Source organism: Sprattus sprattus (genome assembly GCF_963457725.1).
Source record: "Sprattus sprattus genome assembly, chromosome: 11".
Classification (NCBI taxonomy): Eukaryota; Metazoa; Chordata; class Actinopteri; order Clupeiformes; family Clupeidae; genus Sprattus; species Sprattus sprattus.
Window position 1 is genome coordinate 3,513,419 of NC_137909.1, and position 21,301 is coordinate 3,534,719.

At 42.2% G+C, this 21,301-nt stretch overlaps 1 protein-coding gene across 1 annotated transcript; it reads left to right on the forward strand.

The window, feature by feature from the left end:
- Positions 1 to 429: 429 nt before the first annotated feature.
- Positions 430 to 21,298, forward strand: scarb2c (scavenger receptor class B, member 2c). Its single transcript, XM_080847087.1, has 12 exons — positions 430 to 854; positions 1,104 to 1,261; positions 1,682 to 1,826; positions 2,201 to 2,392; positions 4,166 to 4,257; positions 4,427 to 4,546; positions 7,663 to 7,841; positions 8,273 to 8,391; positions 9,807 to 9,880; positions 15,701 to 15,752; positions 17,800 to 17,952; positions 18,135 to 21,298. Exons 1-12 carry the CDS (start codon positions 735 to 737, stop codon positions 18,171 to 18,173), a joined length of 1,443 nt encoding a protein of 480 aa, XP_080703213.1. The 5' UTR covers positions 430 to 734; the 3' UTR covers positions 18,174 to 21,298.
- Positions 21,299 to 21,301: the final 3 nt, after the last annotated feature.

Here is a 21,301-nt window from a genome sequence, read left to right on the forward strand (position 1 = left end):
TACATATATATCTTGAAAGATAGGCATAGCCCTAGATATATGCTACAATATTTAGGCCTTAAGGTGATCCTTTTAGTCATATTCCAAATGTGCAGGTAATTTATCATTGGACCAGGGCCCATTGCAAGATTATTCAACAACACAAACCTATACCTAATCTAAAACCAGTTGCGTTGATAGGTATTCCTCTGTTTGAGTCTATCCTGTTAAACACTCAGGGCAAGTAACTACCTCAGACATCGATGAATACTTATCACGGGAAAATCGTCCCGTAGGGGGGCTACAACATAGACATGTCTATGGGCTACAAGGGCACTCGTCCAGTAGGGGGACTACTCTCAAACGCACATGCGTCAACGTCACATGACGTACGTAGACTTTCTCAACACACGGAGATAAACAGTTTCGTCCAAATAACGACTAAAGAAGTTTGCGGAAGAACGTGTTTCTTTTAAATCCAGTTGGTTTTTAGTTTCATGAACGACACTTGACAGTTGTGGTAAAATTGACCAACCTACCCATTTCACTGCCATTGCGATATTTCCTTTAGATGTGAAAGGAGGCGCATATACGCACATTGAATATCTTGGTGTTGCTTGTTGTGGCACACATATTGTTGTGACAGCGGCCGCGGCAGAGTGAGTAAGCAACAGTGGCCATCTCATCACAAAAAGTAGCAGTAGTAGGGATCGACGTTTCTTTTAGGTCAAATTATTTTATTTGTAAAACGAACGATGTTAAAGTCCTGTTGTGTATACAGCACGGGAGTGCTTTGTATACTTGTTTTAATTGCGGGGATAACCTTGGTGTTGTCGCAGATCTTTCCCAATCTTGTGTACAAAAGGATTAAATCGGTGAGTTGACAAATGTTCTGCCTGAACTGCATGTGAGGCTATCGTTTTAGTGTTTTGTCGTTTGTTACATCTTAAATGTTAGCTGGTAGCTAAAGTTGAGGAGTGGGTGTAGTGTACATTAGCGAGTTTATTTGCAGATCGCACATTATCTGTTTAACTTGGCTTACATTAGCTTCACAAGCTAAGCGCTCATATAGTCAGATTTTCCAGAGCAGTGTTAACCTGAATGTTGTGTGTCTGGCTCCACAGGAGGTGGTGTTAAAGAATGGCACAGATGCATTTGCCGCCTGGGCGAACCCGCCTCCGCCCGTTTATATGCAATTTTACATGTTTAATTTGACCAACCCCATAGAGGTTTTGGCTGGGAATAAACCTGCTGTGGTCGAATTGGGACCTTATACCTATAGGTGAGTCTGGAATATAAATTACCTTTACGATCTTAAAACAGGACCTACTGTCCAGGTCACAAGTTTATGTTGTGCAACTACAGTCATGGGATTGAGTGTTTAGGAGTGTTGTCTGGTTTAACAAGTGAAAATACTACCCTGCAACCTAGAACTGATGAGTGGTTTTCTCCCCATAGTGCATGGAACCATGAAGATAAGATGTGTCACATGTCCTTTTCATCTTACACAACATAATGCCAGCTTCAAGTCATAGCAGTATGGTGGACATGTGGGGATGGAAACACAATTGAGCTGGGATGATTACACTGGCATGTTATGCAGACTGTGGCTTTACAAGGGTTCGAGCAGGAAACCTATCCTTAACTAGCCCCAGAGTCAGCCCTGTCACACTGTTTCATTCTCTGTGTTTTGTTGTTTCAGGGAATACCGCCCAATGCTAAATGTGGTTTTCTTGGAGAATGGCACCAAAGTGGAAGCAGTCAATCCTAAGACTTATGTGTTTGAGGCCAGCATGTCCAGAGGAGCGGAGACGGATCTCATCAGAACAGTCAATATTCCAGCAATGGTGAAGCTTCTACATTTACACATACACACCACAACCCACACAGGTTAGGACACACCACTGAAGGTCCTGATCGTTGAAATGAAGCAGTTGTATAAAAACATACGGGTGTGCTCTTGAGAAAGAAGAAAGCCATTTAATATTACTAGTTATGAATACGATTAAGAGTATTAGTGTGTTTCTTTTTGGGGCCAAGGTGTCGTATCCACTGATATTTTACACTTTAACTGACCCAGACCCTGGGATGGAATGCTTTATATACATTAATGTAAAATAGCCTGTAATGACATAAAGGTTGTCAGCATCTACAACATTCAGAAGTCAAGTACTGTTGTGATATATAAAATAATATGATGGGTTTGTGGGTTCTCTTGCAGACGGTGATGGAGAAGGTGAAGGACATGCCCTTCGTCCCAGGTCTAATCAATGACTTCATGAAAGGGCAGGGCATCGGCCTCTTCACCACTGTCACGGTCGGGGACCTGCTCTGGGGGTACGAGGACAAGCTCCTGGCGGCCGCAAAAGCCTTTGACCCCACACTGGACACTGTGTTTGGACTCTTCTATAAGGTGGGGACTCTACTTTGACCCCACACTTGACACTGTGTTTGGACTCTTCTATAAGGTGGGGACTCTACTTTGACCCCACACTTGACAGTAGTCAGTGCGTGCACATGATGGCAGTACTCCGATCCGATCCGATTCTCTCCATGGGGTCTCCATGGGGGGTAAACTGCTTTATCTCAAAGCACATGGCAGTGACAAATCCAGATCTTGGCCACGTCAGTTCAAATCAAATGCGGAATGTTTACATCTGCTACCGTTGATTATACAGTAAATACGTTGTGAAATGAAACAAAAACACACCACACAGTTGTATTAGTATTGTTTGATTCACATCGATATGAAAGGATTACATGACTAACAACTGGTGGAAAAGTAATATGAAAATATTTGTTCACTGAATTAGCACGTTCTGTCCAAAACAGTTGCGTTCCAGTTTCAAAGTTTCAGTTTCGGTTTCAGTATTTCAACGTGAATGAGAGGGAGCACAAGAACTGAGCGTCTAGCAGCGATTATCATATCATAGACACATATGATGCATGTATATGTCTGTGGGCAGGATCTCAAGCACGTGCAAAAGTTGTTGTTGTCCAATTGGAATCTAGATTCGAAAGACACATGCGTGTCTAGTTCGTTTCCCAGCGGAATCGAATCGTGTATCCAGGGGTTTACATCAGAGTCCAGTCGGACTCAAGTCGGACACAAGAAATCTAGATTTGGGGAGACATATGTGTCCAATTTCCGATTTAAATCGGACTGAAATCGGAAATTGGACACATGTGTCCACACTGAGTGTGTTTGGACTCTTCTATCAGGTGGGGACTCTACTTTGACCCCACAGTTGACAGTGTGGACACATGTGTCCAATTTCCGATTTCAGTCCGATTTAAATTGGAAATTGGACACATGTGTTCTTGTGCTCCCTCTCATTCACGTTGAAATACTGAAACCGAAACTGTACTTTGAAACTGGAACGCAACTGTTTTGGACAGAATGCGCTAATTCAGTGAACAAATATTTTCATATTACTTTTCCACCAGTTGTTAGTCATGTAATCCATTCATATCGATGTGAATCAATCAATACTAATACAACTTTAACTGTGGTGTGTTTTTGTTTCATTTCACAACCTATTTACTGTATAATCAACGGTAGCAGATGTCAACATTCCGCATTTGATTTGAACTGTCGTGGCCAAGATCTGGATTTGTCACTGCCATGTGCTTTGAGATAAAGCAGTTAACCCCCCATGGAGACCCCATGGAGAGAATCGGATCGGATCGGAGTACTGCCATCATGTGCACGCACTGAGTGTGTTTGGACTCTTCTATAAGGTGGGGACTCTCCTGGTACGGGCAGACAGATGCTCTTTTGTAAGGAGACATTTGGTTTGTACATGACCCATTCTCAGCTGCGTAGGCTCACCATTCCTCTGTCCTGGAGCCTGTGAAAGGGCCTGCTTATGGTGCGGCGCTCTCAGTATGTCATGAGATGTATTCTGGAGCTTGTGAAAGGGCCTGCTGATGCTGCAGCACTCTCAGTGTGCTCATGAGATGTGCTGTACAGCAGACCACAGCTCACTACAGAAATTCCATGAAATAAGTAGACAGCTGTGCCTTACAGCCTTCTATAATATATATATTTTTTTATTTGGAATGCAAACTATCACTTTTTAAGTCACACTATAGTAGATAAACCATATAGTGTTTTTTTATTCAAAATTGTTTCAATCTTTGTTCAAACTTTTGATGCTAAAACAGTGTGTGGTCTCTATTACAGATGAACGGGACAGACGATGGTGACTATGTGTTCTACAGTGGGTCTCAGAATTACCAAGACTTTGCCGGAGTGGCTTTGTGGAAAGGCCAAAGGTATGTCAAAGTGTCAAACACTGTTCACTGTGATTAAATTGTTTCTGTGAGCTTTGTGCTCAGACAACAAGTAATGGCTGTGTTGGTTTTCATTATCTGGTCTCACCTCATCAAGAGGTCTGTGTCTTCTCCTTGTTTAGCTGACTGTGTTTGTTTTGTTACTCATCAGTTCTCTGAACTGGTGGTCCTCTGATGAATGCAATATGATCAATGGAACCAACGGCGCCTTCTTCCACCCCCTTATCCACAAGAACGAGACCCTCTCCATGTTCTCCTCAGATCTCTGCAGGTATTCAGTTTTTCCATGACTCCGCCACCCCTAGCTGGCTCGGTTCTACCACTCCTCTTTGTCTTTCTGTGACAGTGGGTCTCCTGTTCCAAAGCTTTAGAAGATAACAAGATGAAATGCCCGTTATTAAGGAGATTGGTTGGTGATGTCTGTTTATGTTTCTGTGTGATAAAGAGGTCCTGTAAGGTTAAAGTACCTCTCACTTATTAGATTCGATTTTTAGATTAGATTCAACTTTATTGTCATTGTACAGAGTACAAGTACTGAGACAACGAAATGCAGTTTAGCATCTAACCAGTAAGTGCAAAATAGCAATAAAAGTGCAGAGTATGTGCAAATGTAAGGTGGACTAAGTGAATAAATATGATATGTACAGTAAGAGTTAGAATATGACACAGAATTGTAATATAAACAGAATTGAATAGCGGCAATTGAGGTAAGAGTGAGGTATGATAAGTATATAAAGTGCAGGTGAAAGTAACTGGTGGTAACAAGTGAAATCAAGTGAATGAGGTAGAAAAGTACAAACAATACAGGTAATGTAGTAAAGGTGATACAGTATTAAAAAGACATATGGTGCAAATGTTCAGTGGCTGGAGGAGGGTGTCTGGCAGTCAAGCCAGGTTTAGGGGGGGGAGGAAGTGAGGTATAGTGCAAATGTTCAGTGGCTGGAGGAGGGTGTGTGGCAGTCAAGCCAGGGTGGGGGAGAGGGGTGAAGTGAAGTATAGTGCAAATGTTCAATGGCTAGAGGAGGGTGAGTGGCAGTCAAGCCAGGGTAGGGGTGGGGGGGGGGGGGGGGGGTGGGGGGAGAAGTGAGTATAGTTACAGTATTTGGCACACATCCTCATTAAACTCTACAGGAGCATCTGTGTGCACTGAACTCTGTGCTGGATTAAGGAAATTATTCAGGCTATTGTGATAGGAATTGCTAAATTAACTGTCATTGCCGTATATGACAATTTTAAGCAATAGGAGTCTGTTTGGCAAGTCTGTTTGGCAAGTCTGTGAGCGTTATGTTCACTTTAAGGCTGTCGCTTTCTTTTGCTTGTGGGCCCACACACATTTTCAGTTGGAATGTGCGACATCTGGCCCAAGGAGGAAGTACCCCTCTGCTTTCTTCACATCTGTCAGCCTACAATTTAAAACTAGATGTAACACCAGCCTCCTGGGTGTGCTCAACCCACACAGCCAGAAGCAACCATAGTCCAAAACTGTATTTGATTACCAAGTATTTATATAGGCAAATATAGGTATAATCTGTAGATATAATCTGCATAATGATGGCATCAACAACATATTGAATCTGATATTTAATTTTGTGCAATTTGCAATTAAATGAAGCAATGCAATTGCAATTCCTTTCCAGGCATAACCACAAAACAATGGTAACAAGTAGGCTACAAACTAGGGCTGAACGATTAAATGCATTTGCTATTAAATCGCAATATGGTAAAACGCGATTTTCTAACCTCAAGGTCCGCGATTACAATGTACAATTTTTTTTACATTTTGTTTATTTTTTTTTTAAGATGCTTAATTTTGCACACAGTGTTTAAAGCAGCACAACGGATCAACTGCTTATCGCTAACGAGATGCTAGTGGCTCAAAATAGCGAAATCTCTTGAAATGTGCTTACTTTGACACTATGACAACCCAGTTAGTCAACAACTGTCCTAACACAGTCAAACATCAAGAAAGTGCAACGAAAATGCAACACAAGACAAAGCAAGACGGCAAATAAGCAACTTACTAGTTCAGCAGACAGTAAAAACCGGGCGGCTTCAGGCAAACCTACTTAACGCAGTCATTTGCCTACGGACCCTGGTATGGCATGGCACGGAAGCGATTCTCCATATTAAAAGTCGTTTTTGCGCCCCTATTTTTTTAAAGCTGTTATTTTAAGGTAAAACTGCTTATCCTAACCCTGAAGTGCAATTACTGCATAATGCCACAAAGTGCATGCCTTGTGTCTATACTTACAATGACTTTGTTTAAATTACTTAAATGCACAGTGACAAAGCCACCGATTTGTTTCTGTAATGAGCAGTTAAATAAAAATCAAAAAAATGTGGGAAAGAATATCGCAATATTTTTGGGAAAAATCGCAATTAGATTATTTTCTCAAATCGTTCAGCCCTACAACAAACTGTAAATGAACCAGACTTTTATTGGGGAAAAATGGTTTTCCAAATCTGAAGCTCCCTGATCATAACTAGTGGCCCTCGGAAACACTGAATGTGAATGTGAAAATCTTGCTGGGGGGGCATAACTGAACATTCTGTCAAGGGGTCAAGAATTCTTAGAAGTGCCCATCTCACTGACACACACACACACACACACACACACACACACACACACACATACACACACACTAAGCATTTAAAGACTTAGAGGACCTCACAGGTGGTGCAAAACATCAACTTAAAGCAAAACAATATTTAGGACTATAGCCCTGAGAGATTGGACCTAACACCGCCACTGGATCAGGCCAGCTCTAGACCAGTAGCATTCAGGGTCCGCCCTGGAGCAGGGGGGCTTACTTGGTGCGGACCTTTAGGGCCCCTATACCTGATAGGCGCAGGTGGTAATCCAGCCCAGTTAAATTTGAACCTTTACATCACATGCATGTACTGTATTGAATTTTGATTGGCTGTTGGCAGGTACAAATCATTGCAACAACCCGAATGGTTAGTTGTTGCCTCTCCGATGACAATTACATACAGAAGAATTGATGTTTTCTTTGACTGAAGTACTTAATTTCTTCGGTGCTGTATATAACAACAGGTCCTTTAAGTAGTAAGAGGTGATGCTGTCTCATCAATGACTGACAGCTCTTAAAAGTGATGTGTGAGTGAGCAAGCACATAATTTCTCATGTATGTCTGACCTTGATTCCTCCATCCTCGTTGCATTCATTTCTCATTTCCTTCACGGTTTCCATTTAGAGGCTCGTCAGGTTTCTTATGAGGAAGTTCAGGTTTCTTATGAGGAAGGTCATGCTGTACACCTTGTAAAGGAGCAACCACTATGGCTTCGTTACATATCCAACCAGAACAATTGGATAAATCATGGAGGACCAATCAAAGACTGTTTTTAAACCTTCCTTCTCTCTCCCAGGTCCCTGTATGCTGTCTTTGAGAAAGAGTTGTGGGTGAAGAACCTACCAGCCTATCGCTTTGTGCCACCAAGTGAGGTCTTTGCCAATCTGTCCATTAATCCAGCCAATGCCGGTTTCTGTGTCCCTGCTGGGAACTGCTTAGGGTCTGGCCTTCTTAACGTCAGTCCCTGCAAGCAGGGTAAGCAGAAGTGTGTGTGTGTGTGTGTGTGTGTGTGTGTGTGTGTGTGTGTGTGTGTGTGTGTGTATGAGTGTGAAAGGGTGAACCTTGTGACTGGAAGTGAATCATCTGTGGCCATCTGAAATAGCTGAGCGGTGAGAGTTTGTCATAGGGTTTTGACAGTAGAGAAATCGTGACCATGATGTAAGAACATATAGAGCGTTGTATTTGTCATGAATTTCAGTTCTTCTCCAGGTCCAGTTCATGTTTAACAGAGTTGAGATGACCCTAGCATGTTGATGGCCTGGCGGTCCACAGCGCATCTCGGCTTGATTACATATGAGAATCTGTCTCTTTTTTTTTAGGGATCTCAAAACATACTTACAAATGAATTAGCTCACACTATTTGGCGTTTACAGCTCAGTATGTTCTTCTCTGTGCTCACTCTATAGGTGCCCCAATAATCATGTCCTCACCGCACTTCTATCAGGCCGATGAGAAGTTTGTGAAGGACGTCATCGGCATGAAACCCAGGAAGGAGTACCATGAGACTGCTATCGACTTAAACCCGGTACTGACCACTAGAGGGCACTGTCACATCACCATCAGTTAGAGCAAGTTCACGCGCCACATGCAAACCCTGTGGGAAATGAATTGAAGAAAATAAGAACTGAATGAAATACTGAAATTTAGTTTACTAAAATGAATTAAATCATCTGCTAGCCCAATAAAATAAGTAAAATAGGTAAAATTTCTGTTACAAAGAAGGTGATTTGAAAGTAACCCTAAAGTGAATATGCTCAGGTCAAAACCAATCTCAATCAAATTGAACTTTCTTTGCGTTTAGATATAAGATGATAAGTCTTGATAAGAACAGCTATTTTTGCGCTGAAGGTACATCAGGCTGTATGTTTGGTAGCTCAGTGTGACGGGTCGTGGAGATAAGCAGCGGTTTATGGAGTTGTTTGTGATGAGGGAGATGTGGCCACATGGCACCTGGGCACTAGGTTGGGGAGATAACTTATCTATGGGTCCTGTGTCACAGCAGTCACTGACACAGCAGGTGCTAACCTCATTCGCCTAGCTACTGTATGACTATGGAGCAGAAGGAGTCTGCACACAATAGGAAAAGAGAGGGAGACTCATCGGAATGGATAACATGAGCAGTTTGCAAGAGCTGAGGATGAGGAAGCATTCTGTGAAAGTGTAGATGTAGTGAGGGAGAAAGAGAAGTTCACAAGAATCTGATAAACAGCCCCTGGTGAAAGTCAAACACAAGCTTGAGGTGCAGTAGTTGTTACCCATGTCCTACTTTTTGAATGATATTTCCATATTGTGGTGTACATGATTTTCTTCACAGTGGCTCACGTCATTTGCAGAGAGGGGCTTTTTAACTTTGGTTTTGTAGTTTCAGTTCCAACCTCTGTCAACCACTGCAAACTGACTCACACCTCATACCTCCAGCATGTTGACTAGACTATTCTGAACGGGAATGGACTCTCTGAACAGCAGATAACACGAGAATAGGCCTGTCTGCCTGTCAGTCTGTCTGCCTGTCTTTCTGTCTGTGCGGTGGTCACAGTGGGAACGGTTCCAATAAGTGCCAAAGTCCAGTTGTTTCTGTAACAGCTGTGATATGTTCCTAGAATAGGGAAGGGGGGGTGGCTGCAGAGTGCTCTTGCAAGGCACAGTTCTTAGGGTCAAAGGTCAAAGTGTGTGAATATACACATTTCAACATGTTGCACAAACCTGTGCTGTAGATAACCAAACCCAGAGCGGCAGAGTGCTATGTTGCAGCTTCCCTTCAAAGACCCATTATATATAGAATTGGATATGCCTGGTGTTTAGTGTAGCCTTTCAAATGAAAAGATGTCCAATTCTTCTCAGATGGTGACTGTTATGTGACATTGGGGATGACTGTGTTTTGAGTGAGTCAGACATGCTGGGCTGATCCAGGGGTGCGTGCTCATGCCTGTCTCTCCTCAGCTCACAGGGATCGTGCTGCGCGCCGCCAAGAGACTGCAGGTGAATGTGATGGTAGAGAAGCTTGAAGCCTTCAGGTGAGTGACCTTTTCACCTCTGTATGATTTAAAACAAATTGGGCAGAGTTTCAAATGGACTAGGATGGTGCTGGTCACACTATTATAGATGTCAACAGAGATATAAACAGTTTTTTCATCAACTGGTAGTTTTTTATGTTGTGTTGAATTGCAACATTTGCATGAGAGTAGTGGACCCAGCATGGCAAATCCCTAGGCCTGATCCTCTCTCCTCACTAGATTTCAGAGCAACCTGGGAAAGTGCTGTATACCATATCCTCCTGGGAACCAATACAAATGAACAGAAAAGGTCAAAAGAGTATGCATGAAAAACAAATGTCAACTAGAGAGGACACAAGTCTATGGGTTGCTTCTCAGGAGGGTACCAAAGCGGAACTAGATTCCAGAACAACCTGTTGACCTCTGAACCTTTTTGATTCTTAGCTTGGTTCAACCCAGGTCCATGGCCACAGGTCTCGCTTCCTCTCCCTTGCTCACTGTTAGAAGAATTATATTGAGACGTTAATATTGATGAAACAGAGACCAGCAATCAGAATTAAATCAGTACTTTATTTTTTGCAAAAGAGGAAGTGTGTTACAACCAAAGGTCATTAACAGACTCCAAAGATTAAAGAAGGTGTGCAGTCTGGCAGGCTTACCTGATAAAAACACAATGAATGAGTTTCATGCTCAGACTGTTCAGGTTCACAGATACAGACCTTTACTGTCATTTATTTCAATCATTGAGACATAACTAAATAGTAGTAATAGTAGAAATTATAACCTTAAGAAACAGTCACACCTGAAATAAACAGTAGGCAAAATAAGTATTTGAACCCCTGCCGATTTTGCAAGTCTGCCACGTGCAAAGAAATGCCTGATCTATCATTGTAATGGTAGGTCTGTTTTAACAGTGAGAGACAGAATATCAACAAAAACATCCAGAAAACTGCATTTTATAACAGTTTATTTGATCGCAGCAAATAAGTATTTGAACCCCTCATGATTGGTTTCTGACCTAGTCATGTTAGTATTTCTGTAGTCCTGGGCTGAGAGGTACTTGGCCTTGTTGTGGTGATGAACCAAGGCAATCACTATGAGCTCTATGTTGTGTCAACACAGCAATATGTTTCTTGACACGTTAGCACAAAATGTGGCAGCAATTGTAAAACAGCAAGGTCTCTGACCACGGCTTGGGAGTGTCATCTGTGCACCTGGTCCACCTGGTCCACCTAGTCCATCAGTCCACCTACTCCACCTGGCTCCCCTGCAGCTCAGCTGCCAATGCATGATGGGGGCACAGGGGCATGGTGAGTCACACCTGCCCTGCTTGCCAGCCACAGTGATGTCATGGTCCTGGCATGCATGAATCCAGCGTGGAAAAGCCTTTGCCCTCTGATTTGCTCTCTCTCTCTCTCTCTCACACACACACTCTCTCTCTGTCTCACACTCTCTCTGTCACACTCACTCTCTCTCACTCTGTCTATCTCTCAGTCGCTATCTTTCTCTCTCTCTCTCTCTCTCTCTCTCTCTCTCTCTCTCTTTTTTATTCTCTCTCTCACCGCCTCAGTGCAGAAATACCAATGGCCCGTATTTAGGTCCATATATTTACACAGAAAACGTGTCCTTATGCTGACCTATTTCAGGCTGATGTTGCTTGTACTCGTGGGGTGTATCTGATTCACTCTTGAGGGGGCTCTTCTGTTGGTCTGAACATTACTGTTGAAGCAGATGCAGGGTATTCAATTCCAATGGTTCATCCGTCATGAGGTCTGAGGGGGAATGCTAGTCCCATATATGTTGACAGTTCCCACAGGCGACAGATTGACTGACTCGGTCTTGTTTCCTAAAGCATAGTGGGAAGTTTTAATTGATTACCATGTTTTATACACATAAGTCATTGAAAGTGCATTACACCGTTACAGAGATAAACACATTCATTCCAAAAATCTGAATCAATGAAGATCTTGAAACTGAAGAATAAAAGTTTGTTTGTCTAAGTCAGGATTCTGGCAGCAGTATTCGAATGGTCTATAGTTGTGTAAAATGTAGAAAGATCAGGAAGTCATCCACCTTGCTTGTAATAAATGCTTGATTACTTTATTATGCTACACTTATGGCAGTATATTTGCATGTTATTGTGCTATGTACTATTATTGTATTGTTGTACTGTGTTGGGACCTCTGTTATCTGGTATTCAGACCTGTCATGGTGTCAAGATAACCAGGTCACTGTCAGTCAGATGTACTGCTGTATGACTTTGAACCAGTCAAAGTTCTTCAGCAATGTTGGATCCCGAAACTGATTAGCCCCCTCATATTGTTTATATCACGCTTAGTCAGTGCTGCCCCTGTTGCATAAGGGCAGGGCCGTCGTAAAGGGGTGAAAGGTGGGGACGATTCTAGGGGCCCACAGCCCAGGGGGGCCCACAAAAACCCAAGTAGCGTTTTATGTAGACTTTCACTTTCTATGACTAAAGTATTATGTAAAGGCCTAACTAATACTCATACTAATGCATCAGAGTTAAAACAAAGCCACGAAATCAAGCACATTTTTTTTTTTTTAAAGTTTCTGTTTTCCGAGCAATAACTCCCTTCTTTAAAAAATGGTTTGGCCCATGGATCGTTCTAAGCGGGCTTGGGTCAGGCTGGACACATCAGCGCGATAATGCATTGAACATTACAAATTTAAAATATCTTAATAAATAGTGAAGCCAAATGTCTGATTCACATGACGCAAAAGTTCGTTTTTGAGAATAAAATAAATCACATTTAGGTCATACATTTTAGGACAACAGCCTTCTTCCCGTGGTGGGAATTTGTTTATGTCCGTGACAACACGATAACAGGTGGCAAAAAGGCATCACGGAGAAAGTTCAAGAGAAACTGTCATCTGGAGTGTTTGAAATGATACTAAACGAAGGGAAGTCTACTGTATGGAGATATTTCTGCTTTGTAGACGATACAGATTCTGGCTGTTGGATATGTCCAATGTAAGAAGTGTGAAGTTTAATGAAATATGATTGATTCAACTCTCGTTCTCCACAACAACATGGATAAAATCCCGATGGTTGGATGTAGGCTAGATAGTTTCAGAACGAATGTCGGAGTGCTAAAAGATCTTCAATGGTAAGACTTGTCTGTTGTGCTTCCGTTTGTGTAGCATAAAACGTGAGTTTTATTAAAGCATATCGTGTGTTATGTGTAGCTATTTCATTCCGTTTGTTAACCTTCCCTGCTGTCTGTCTGTCTGTTAAACATTGGCTAATCTTACAGCTTGCCGTCCTCATACAATACTAACGCATCTACGCACGCACAAGTCTACATAAGTCACTGTCTTTGCCATCTACAGAGCCAGGCCCCTCTACCCAACAAATATATATCAGAAACTAAAGCTACTACAGACAGTGAATGGGAGAGTGAATAATAATAACAACATGACATAATAATACCCAGTGACTCTTTGTTGAGTGGTTAATTGAAAAAAATAAACGACTTGGGTGCAATGCGTCAGGCACTGTCAAGAACAAAGAGGAACAGAAAAATAAAGAACAAATTATAATACATATAATCTAAAGAAAAGTTAGATCTTTGGCGATGAAAAGTCGGGGGGGGGGGGAGGGGGGCCCACACCAATATTCTTTCAGGGGGCCCAGAATTCCTAGCAACGGCCCTGCATAAGGGAATGTTTTCATTGGAAGCAGGCAAGTGTTAGGGTTGTTACAGTATATAGCCTACAATGTGGTGAAATTTCGGAATTAATAGGCTCGAGTCGGCGTGTCCTTAATATGCTTTCTTTCATTTTGCAAAAAACAGTAGGCTATATTACCATATTAAAATGGTGTACCAAATTGCGTTTTATTACAATGATAAAAAATTGTAGGCCTACTAGCCTATTGGATCAGTCTCCTTTCAAGAACAGGCAAGAACTTTCTAGCCTCTAACTTTCTAGCCTCCTGTCACCGCCTCCCCCATGGCACATCGGCCTGATTTGACACGCCCTTTTCTGAGCTGAACGATCGGTGTAAACCACCTCTCTCGAAAGGCTCAGACAATCGGCGGAAAAACGATGAGATCACATCTAGACCAGTCCTACATGAGGCAATTGTAACCATATCGCGAGTTTCTATCGGAATAGACGCGATGTGATCGGATCACATTGGCACATGTATAAGGGGCTACTGAACCCCCAACCGCTCCCAGTGTACATGTTGGCACCTGTGATAGTAGCCACCGCCATCAGTGTGTGAATGGGTAGATGTCTGAGGCATTCATCTGTAAAGCGCTTTCTATAAGTAGAAAGCGCTAAAGAAATGCTGTCCATTTACCACCAGGCAATTGTGAGGACGCGAGTTGACATCTTTTAAGCACACCAGTTTGCACTTCAATGCCAGCAAGGGATAATGGTGTACACAGAGGACAATGACTGAGGATCTTCAATGATTGTCTCTCACTGAACATTGGTAACATCACCACCACCAGTTTAAGAAAGGCTTCTGAAAAAAAGTTTTCCACCATAACATTGGCCTGACTGACGTTTTCTGCACACAGAGACCTCAGGAAATGGAGCAAACTTGAGCTCCAAAATCCTCTCAAGAGTACAGGAATGGAATACATCCTGCTTGAAATGGCTGAATATGTGCCATTGGGCTGGCGTGAACTCACCCCACCCCAACCCACCCCCCTGTGGCCACTGCTGCCCCCGTCCTCACCCCTTATGACCATGACACACGTCTCACCCCGTCCCGGTCCTCACCCCTCATGACCATGATACACGTCTCACCCCATCCCTCTTCTCTTTGGGTTTCCCAACTTGGGAGTTGTCAGCATAGTCCCACAGGCCAACTGAGCAGCCAAGGAGCTCTCGTGATGTGGGGACAGGGGGCCAATGCAACGTGTGTCCTCATCAACGGTCACCAGCTGTAATAACTGTTTAGAAGAGTCTATTTTAACATAACTTTGGCTGCTGTTCCACTGGGGCAGGCAGGAGGATAGAGGACGTCTCCTCTCGTGTTTGTGCTGCGTTGGGCTCGGAAGGAAGCTGCTCTGACTGTGGTGGTGACTTTCTGATGAAGCCAGTTGGCAGTATTTTGTAAACTCTCGTGAATATTAAGCATGCTCTGCGTACCTTCCAGAGATAAGATTGTGGTCACTAAACAAATCAACCACATAAGCTGCTTTGGTTTGCTTGTGGTGTCTTTTTTTCCTGTCCGAGTGTGTTTTGTTTCCATTAGTGTGTGTGTGTGTGTGTGTGTGTGTGTGTGTGTGTGTGGGCGGGCGGGCGCATCGTTACTTCATATCTCCTAACAGCTTGTAAGATGAAGTGTGGACAGAAAGGATCAGATTCCAGTTTGAGATCAATTTGAAGCCTTTGCCAGTGTAATGTGACTCTGCTATGCAGTTTCCCCCTCATGCCCATACACACATTTAACCCCCGTCAAACAGCTGGTGTCGGTGCTGTCATGCCATGGATGTATCAGCTCCATAAGGAATAGCACGGGTAGCAGGTCCACGTCACTCAAGTCAGACCAGGCACATCAAAGCTGGGATCTGGACCTGAGTTCTTAAATGACGTAACTCCTCCACCCATCCCTCCCAGATGCAGTTTGGCAAAATATCTGGATTTAGGATGTAAATAGATCATTTGAGCAATGTCAGCTGTACAATATGGCCAAGCTTCTTGTCTGATTACCTCTTATATTTCACCAATAACTAAAGCGTTTTAATTGTAGTAAGAACAGTAATGAGGATATTCCATGAGAGTAATATGACTAAACCAGCATGTTGTTTCCTAATGTTTGGGAGTCCATATAAATGTTTTTTTTTTGTTATTTCTATATAGCCAGACGGGTAATGTCAGCACCCTGGTGTTCCCTGTGATGTATCTAAATGAAGTAAGTATGCTTTTAACTTCAGCCTAGACATGGAAACCCTCCAAGGGGCCTTCCTCTCATGTGGACCTTAAGTCACCCATTGTTATTGTTCAAGGTCAGAAATCATTTGGCAAGTGTTACTGGGCTGAAGGTCTCCCTGATTTATCTCCTGTCCCACCATCCCTGAGGGGTTGGTACAATACTGTGTCGGGCCTGGATAATAATAGAGTAGGACGGATGTTTCGAATAAACATTGGCAATGTGGTTGTTATGCTCACATGTTTGACCTTATTATAGAATCATTTATGTTGTTTAGTAATCGGAAGGTTGCTAGTTCGATTCCCCACTCCTCCTTACCAAATGTGTAAGTGTCCTTGAGCAGGACACTAAACTCCTTAACTGCTCCTGATGTAAAAATGCAGTTTCCTTGTACATCGCTTTGGATTAAAGCGTCTGCTAAATGTAAATTAATATATACCGTCCAAACTATAAATATTCCCATTAGGGCATTGTTTCATGTTTACCACGGGTGTATACTATTACATTTGAATGTATACTGTATACATACATCTTGACTGTATTCACTAAGTGTATTAATTCCACAAACTGAATAATTACAAAATAAATCATGTTTTTGCATTTATTTCGACCTGCAAATGTCCCACACCTGTACTTTTCTGACATTAAATTCTTCGTAGTGAAAGAATTAGGTAAGCATTGTTTTGAGTAGAGCAGAGGTCACATCATTCTACAAACACCTGCCTTATCAACACACAGGATGTCTCCTTAATTGTTATTCCAGACCTCCCTTTCAAAAACATTTCCTCATGCGCTGCCAGACGTCTGTGACTGATCACTTTCTTGCAGGAAGGATGTGCTGAGGATTCTCCATAGTATTTCAGCCCTTCCCAGCAATGTAAAGATATTGGGAGGATATGTAATCCTACATCTCTTTGTGTTGGATGAGTTGTAAGAAAAACAGGGCTTCTGCCCTGATATCCCCATCATCTATGTGTTTCATCTCTGTGTAGAGCAGGGGTACTCAAGTAGAAATGATGAGGGGCCACAAAAAAAAAATTCAGTGACTCAAGGGGCCATTTATTGGGACCGTGTACGTCCGATAACGTATCATAACATAACGTATATAACATTTACAACATTTTATAACATAACATTTCCTTTTTATTAAAAACAAAAATAGTTCCTAAAATAAAAATATTATTTTAATTTGGGCATATATTAAAATAAATAACTAAATAAAACCATACATAACCCTGTTATTAACCATGTTATTAAACAAATAGCCTTCAGACAGCTCATTTTTGTGCTTTGTTTACCAAACTATTTCACATTTCTCACATGTCCCCTTTAATGGGAGAATTGGCCTCTGCTTTCTTTGGCCAATGCTTCAAACCTGGGCTGATATGGTGTGATTGCTATCTGTTTATCGTTGCAACCCCCAGCCTCGTATTGAGATCGCGGCGCGCGGTTTCAAAATAAGAGCGCCCAGCGCGATTTTTTTTTTTTTTTTTTTTTTTTTTAATAATTAAAAAAACTTTTCAAAACAGCTCGAGGGCCATTAATAGACACCCCACGGGCCACAAAAGGCCCTAGGGCCGCTACTTGAGTATGACTGGTGTAGAGTGTCACCATCTCTGTGTAGAGTGTCTCATCTCTGTGTCTCATCTTTGTGTAGAGTGTCACCATCTCTGTGTAGAGTGTCTCATCTCTGTGTCTCATCTCTGTGTAGAGTGTCTCATCTCTGTGTCTCATCTTTGTGTAGAGTGTCTCATCTCTGTGTAGAGTGTCTCATCTCTGTGTCTCATCTTTGTGTAGAGTGTCACCATCTCTGTGTAGAGTGTCTCATCTCTGTGTCTCATCTCTGTGTAGAGTGTCTCATCTCTGTGTCTCATCTTTGTGTAGAGTGTCTCATCTCTGTGTCTCATCTCTGTGTAGAGTGTCTCATCTCTGTGTCTCATCTTTGTGTAGAGTGTCTCATCTCTGTGTCTCATCTCTGTGTAGAGTGTCTCATCTATGTGTCTTATCTCTGTGTTTCTTCTCTGTGTAGAGTGTCGTCATCGATGACGCTTCGGCTAAGAAGCTCCTGAGTGTTGTGACCATGAGCAACGTGGTGATCAACATCCCCTTCATGGTGGTGGGCCTGGGCGTCCTCTTGGGGATCATCTTCATGGTCCTCATGTGCAGGAAGAATACCCCTGAGGTGAGCCCTGTCACATGACCACGGGTCTGTCCGTACGTGTCATTAGTCTATGTCTTCTAACCTTGCAGAGATGACGCTCACGTTTGTGGTGTGTAAGTGTGGTGGTGGTGATGGTGTTGGTGGTGGTGGTGGTGATGGTGTTGTGGTGTAGTTAATGACCCAATGTTGTTGTCGTGTTACAGAGCTCGCCTGCAGAGCGTGAGCCCCTGCTGAAGCCCTAGCCAGAGAAGAAGTGGGCCCCTGGACTGCCCTGGGTGAGCCTGCCTCAAAGGTAGCAGGCCAGCATCTGCATCTGCAGCGCACTCTAAAACAAGCATGGCTTCGTCACCCTCCATTCATCCTCCAAGGCTTACTGCATGACACTTCACCACGTACCCAGGGGTCCTTTCCTTTTACCAACCACTGATTTGAAAGCTTTCCTCGGGCGAATGGTTGGGCCTCCAGAAGTGCACTAAAGCTTTTTACCTTTTTTTGATTTTTTTGATCATGTTTTATGTTCGTAATCACTGATATCTAGTGTATCTGTTTTTAAGAGGGAGAAGTACATACTAAGTCATATGAGAGGGGTAGCCCATGCTTTGGATATCAAGTTGAATATGTTTGCAACGCTACTGATTTTAGTCTTTAACTTAAGGTCTGAAATAGGACACAGTAATCCTGACCGGCTTGTTCGTTTGGTAGACCTGTGATGTTGGCTTTGGCTAACAGGGTCTTCCTCATGTGGCAGTGTTTCAGGATAGTGGGAGGTGAATGATTGGACAGACAGTCCTCGAGGTATGAGGCAATATTGCACTATTTGACGTATTAGTTACATATCTGGGTCAGAAAGGAATCCTTAAATACCCCTTTGACCCATTAACCACTCACTTTTCTAACTAAATATAGCAAGAAAGAAGATTCAGATGGACTTTCTTTGTTTTTTATATATTGAGCTGTTTTTGTAAGAATCTACTTCTTCTTCTTCTTCTTAGTTAGCCTGTTCTTCTATCAGCATTGGCCCTCAATGGTTTGGGTGGATCTCAATTGAAGAGCATCACTCAGTACAGACTATAGGTATGGAATACAATTTATCACAAGTAACAAGGTTATGTTCACAGCTTCATTCTCTACTGAGAAACGAGATGAGGCTGTGTACTATAGATATTTTTCAACGCGACAAGCATTGCAGAAACACATTTTATGCCTGTAATTTGGTATGACTGAGAAACATTGTGTCATGGTTTTATTACATTCTCACTCACGTTTTAGTCACTGAGAATTGGGATGTTCATTCTATACTATTATATTTCCATAGTGTGAATCCACTCAGGGTGCCACTGACTCTGTCCATTTTTAGAGTAGCATCGCTGATAGAAGCAGGGAGCTAAGTACATATGTCCCCTAAATAACCTTTTGATTTGCCGTGAAGAGTTGTTATTGACTATTGATTTTATGTAAGACTTTTAAATCATGTTTTTTTTTTCTTTAATCTCACTGCTTCCAGTGTCAGTGACTTACTGGATATGTTTGAGTTTGACTGAAATTCTGCTTTTAAAGTTGAAGGATGTAGGAAGGAAGCTGTGGTCATGCTCAACCCCCCACATATGCAACACCCAACTGCTCCAATTGTGAGGAAGGGAATACTCTCTGGCACCTTCTGTGTGGATCGATTAGTCATACACAGTTGTGCGCGTCTTGCCTCCGTGCTCCTGTCTCTTAAGAAGGGTTATAGATATTACAGAAAAACAGACCTTAGGAAGCCATTCCCAGAAGTGTCTTGTATTCAATCATTCTGCGTCCTGTAGTAATTAAGGGGTTCTTTTCTTTTAGCTTTTTTTATAATACTTTATGTACTGTAAGAGCGTATCACCCAAGACGCATGTGAATACCCGGTCCCAAGAGGACAGTTTTGGTCCTGGTCTTGTTTTCCCTGGCTTTGCCTCATATGGCCTCAGTTACTGAAATACTCCTCTTACTCAGCCCCTTTGACCTCACTTGACCTGCAGATTGTGTAACTCCCACAGTGACCTCCCCACTATCTGCCTGTGTAAGGACTGTAATGCTGTAGTGTGTAGAAGTCGTGTTGGATATCTCTGAAGTACACAGTTCAGCTGTCTAGTGCTCTCCAGTGCACACACTAACAGACCTGATGATCAAAGATCAGAGCATGTGTTTCATCGCTGTGGAGAGACACACCTCCACTTTTGTGCACATTCAAGTATTCCAGATGTTTCAGTGCAGTAATTGATGACGTAACTCCTCCACTCATCCCTCCCAGATGCCGTTTGGCAAAATATCTGGATTTAGGATGTAAATAGATAATTTGAGCAATGTCAGCTGTACAATATGGCCAAGCTTCTTGTCTGATTACCTCTTATATTTCACCAATTCCTAAAGCGTTTTAATTGTAGTAAGAACAGTAATGAGGAGATTCCATGAGAGTAATATACACACACACACAATAATTGATGCAGTGTTTCCCCTACAATGATATTAGGGTGGGGCCCCGCCCCCCCAACGGCCCCGCCCGCCCCCCCTGGAAGCTGAAGTTAAAAACATTTTTTTTTTTTTTTTTTTTTTTAATAAATATAGCGCCAGATCACAAAACAAGTCATTTAAGGTTACCTTTACCATAAAACATGTAAAATTATACTTATTTTTTAAGTAAAACTGCTTATCCTAACCCCTAATCCTGAAGTATAATTGTTGCATACTGTTACTGTAAGATGTTATATTGACTGCTGTCATTAAAAGAAACACATGAACATCATAATTCATTTAAGTGTTTGTGTCCGTGTCCGCCGCGCCCCTGCCGCCGTCCCCCTCCCCCCCCCCCCCCAAGCTGTAAACCTAGGGGAAACACTGTGATGTACATGTTAAGGCACTACATCCTCAAACTACATGTGTGTTTTGCAAAAAGTATGCATCAAATCAAAATATGGCCTAATTTTCTTAAAGCATCTTTCACATAATTTTGCATAATGGAAGCTTTGCTTTCAGTTTTATCAGGAAATGGAATGGTAAATTATTGTTTTACATGTGCATAATAATTACACTATTATTGTATGCCTATGGAAAATCACCATTGTATGGAAAGAGTGATAATATGGGATCCTGCTTCTACTGCTCATGAAGAAAAATGTTCTTCTTTTCAATTCATGAATTATGTAAATTTTTAAGTCTGAGAATGACTTTTTTCCTTTTATTGCATTGAGTGAAATGGAATGTCTCTTTGCTCTTTTCTATAAAAAAAAAAAACCACCATAACTGTGGCATTAAATAACAGATACTATGTACATTATCCACCCATATCTCATATTTACAAGTAAATAGCAGCAATACATCAACTATCACAAATAAATTATTTCCA

Bases quoted from the DNA above. Each gene is read 5' to 3' on its own strand.
- scarb2c (XM_080847087.1), top strand. From the start codon at position 735: ATGTTAAAGTCCTGTTGTGTATACAGCACGGGAGTGCTTTGTATACTT. The intron at 8,392-9,806 runs GTACTGACCACT...GTCTCTCCTCAG, and splicing joins CTGCTATCGACTTAAACCCG to CTCACAGGGATCGTGCTGCG. The intron at 9,881-15,700 runs GTGAGTGACCTT...ATTTCTATATAG, and splicing joins GAGAAGCTTGAAGCCTTCAG to CCAGACGGGTAATGTCAGCA.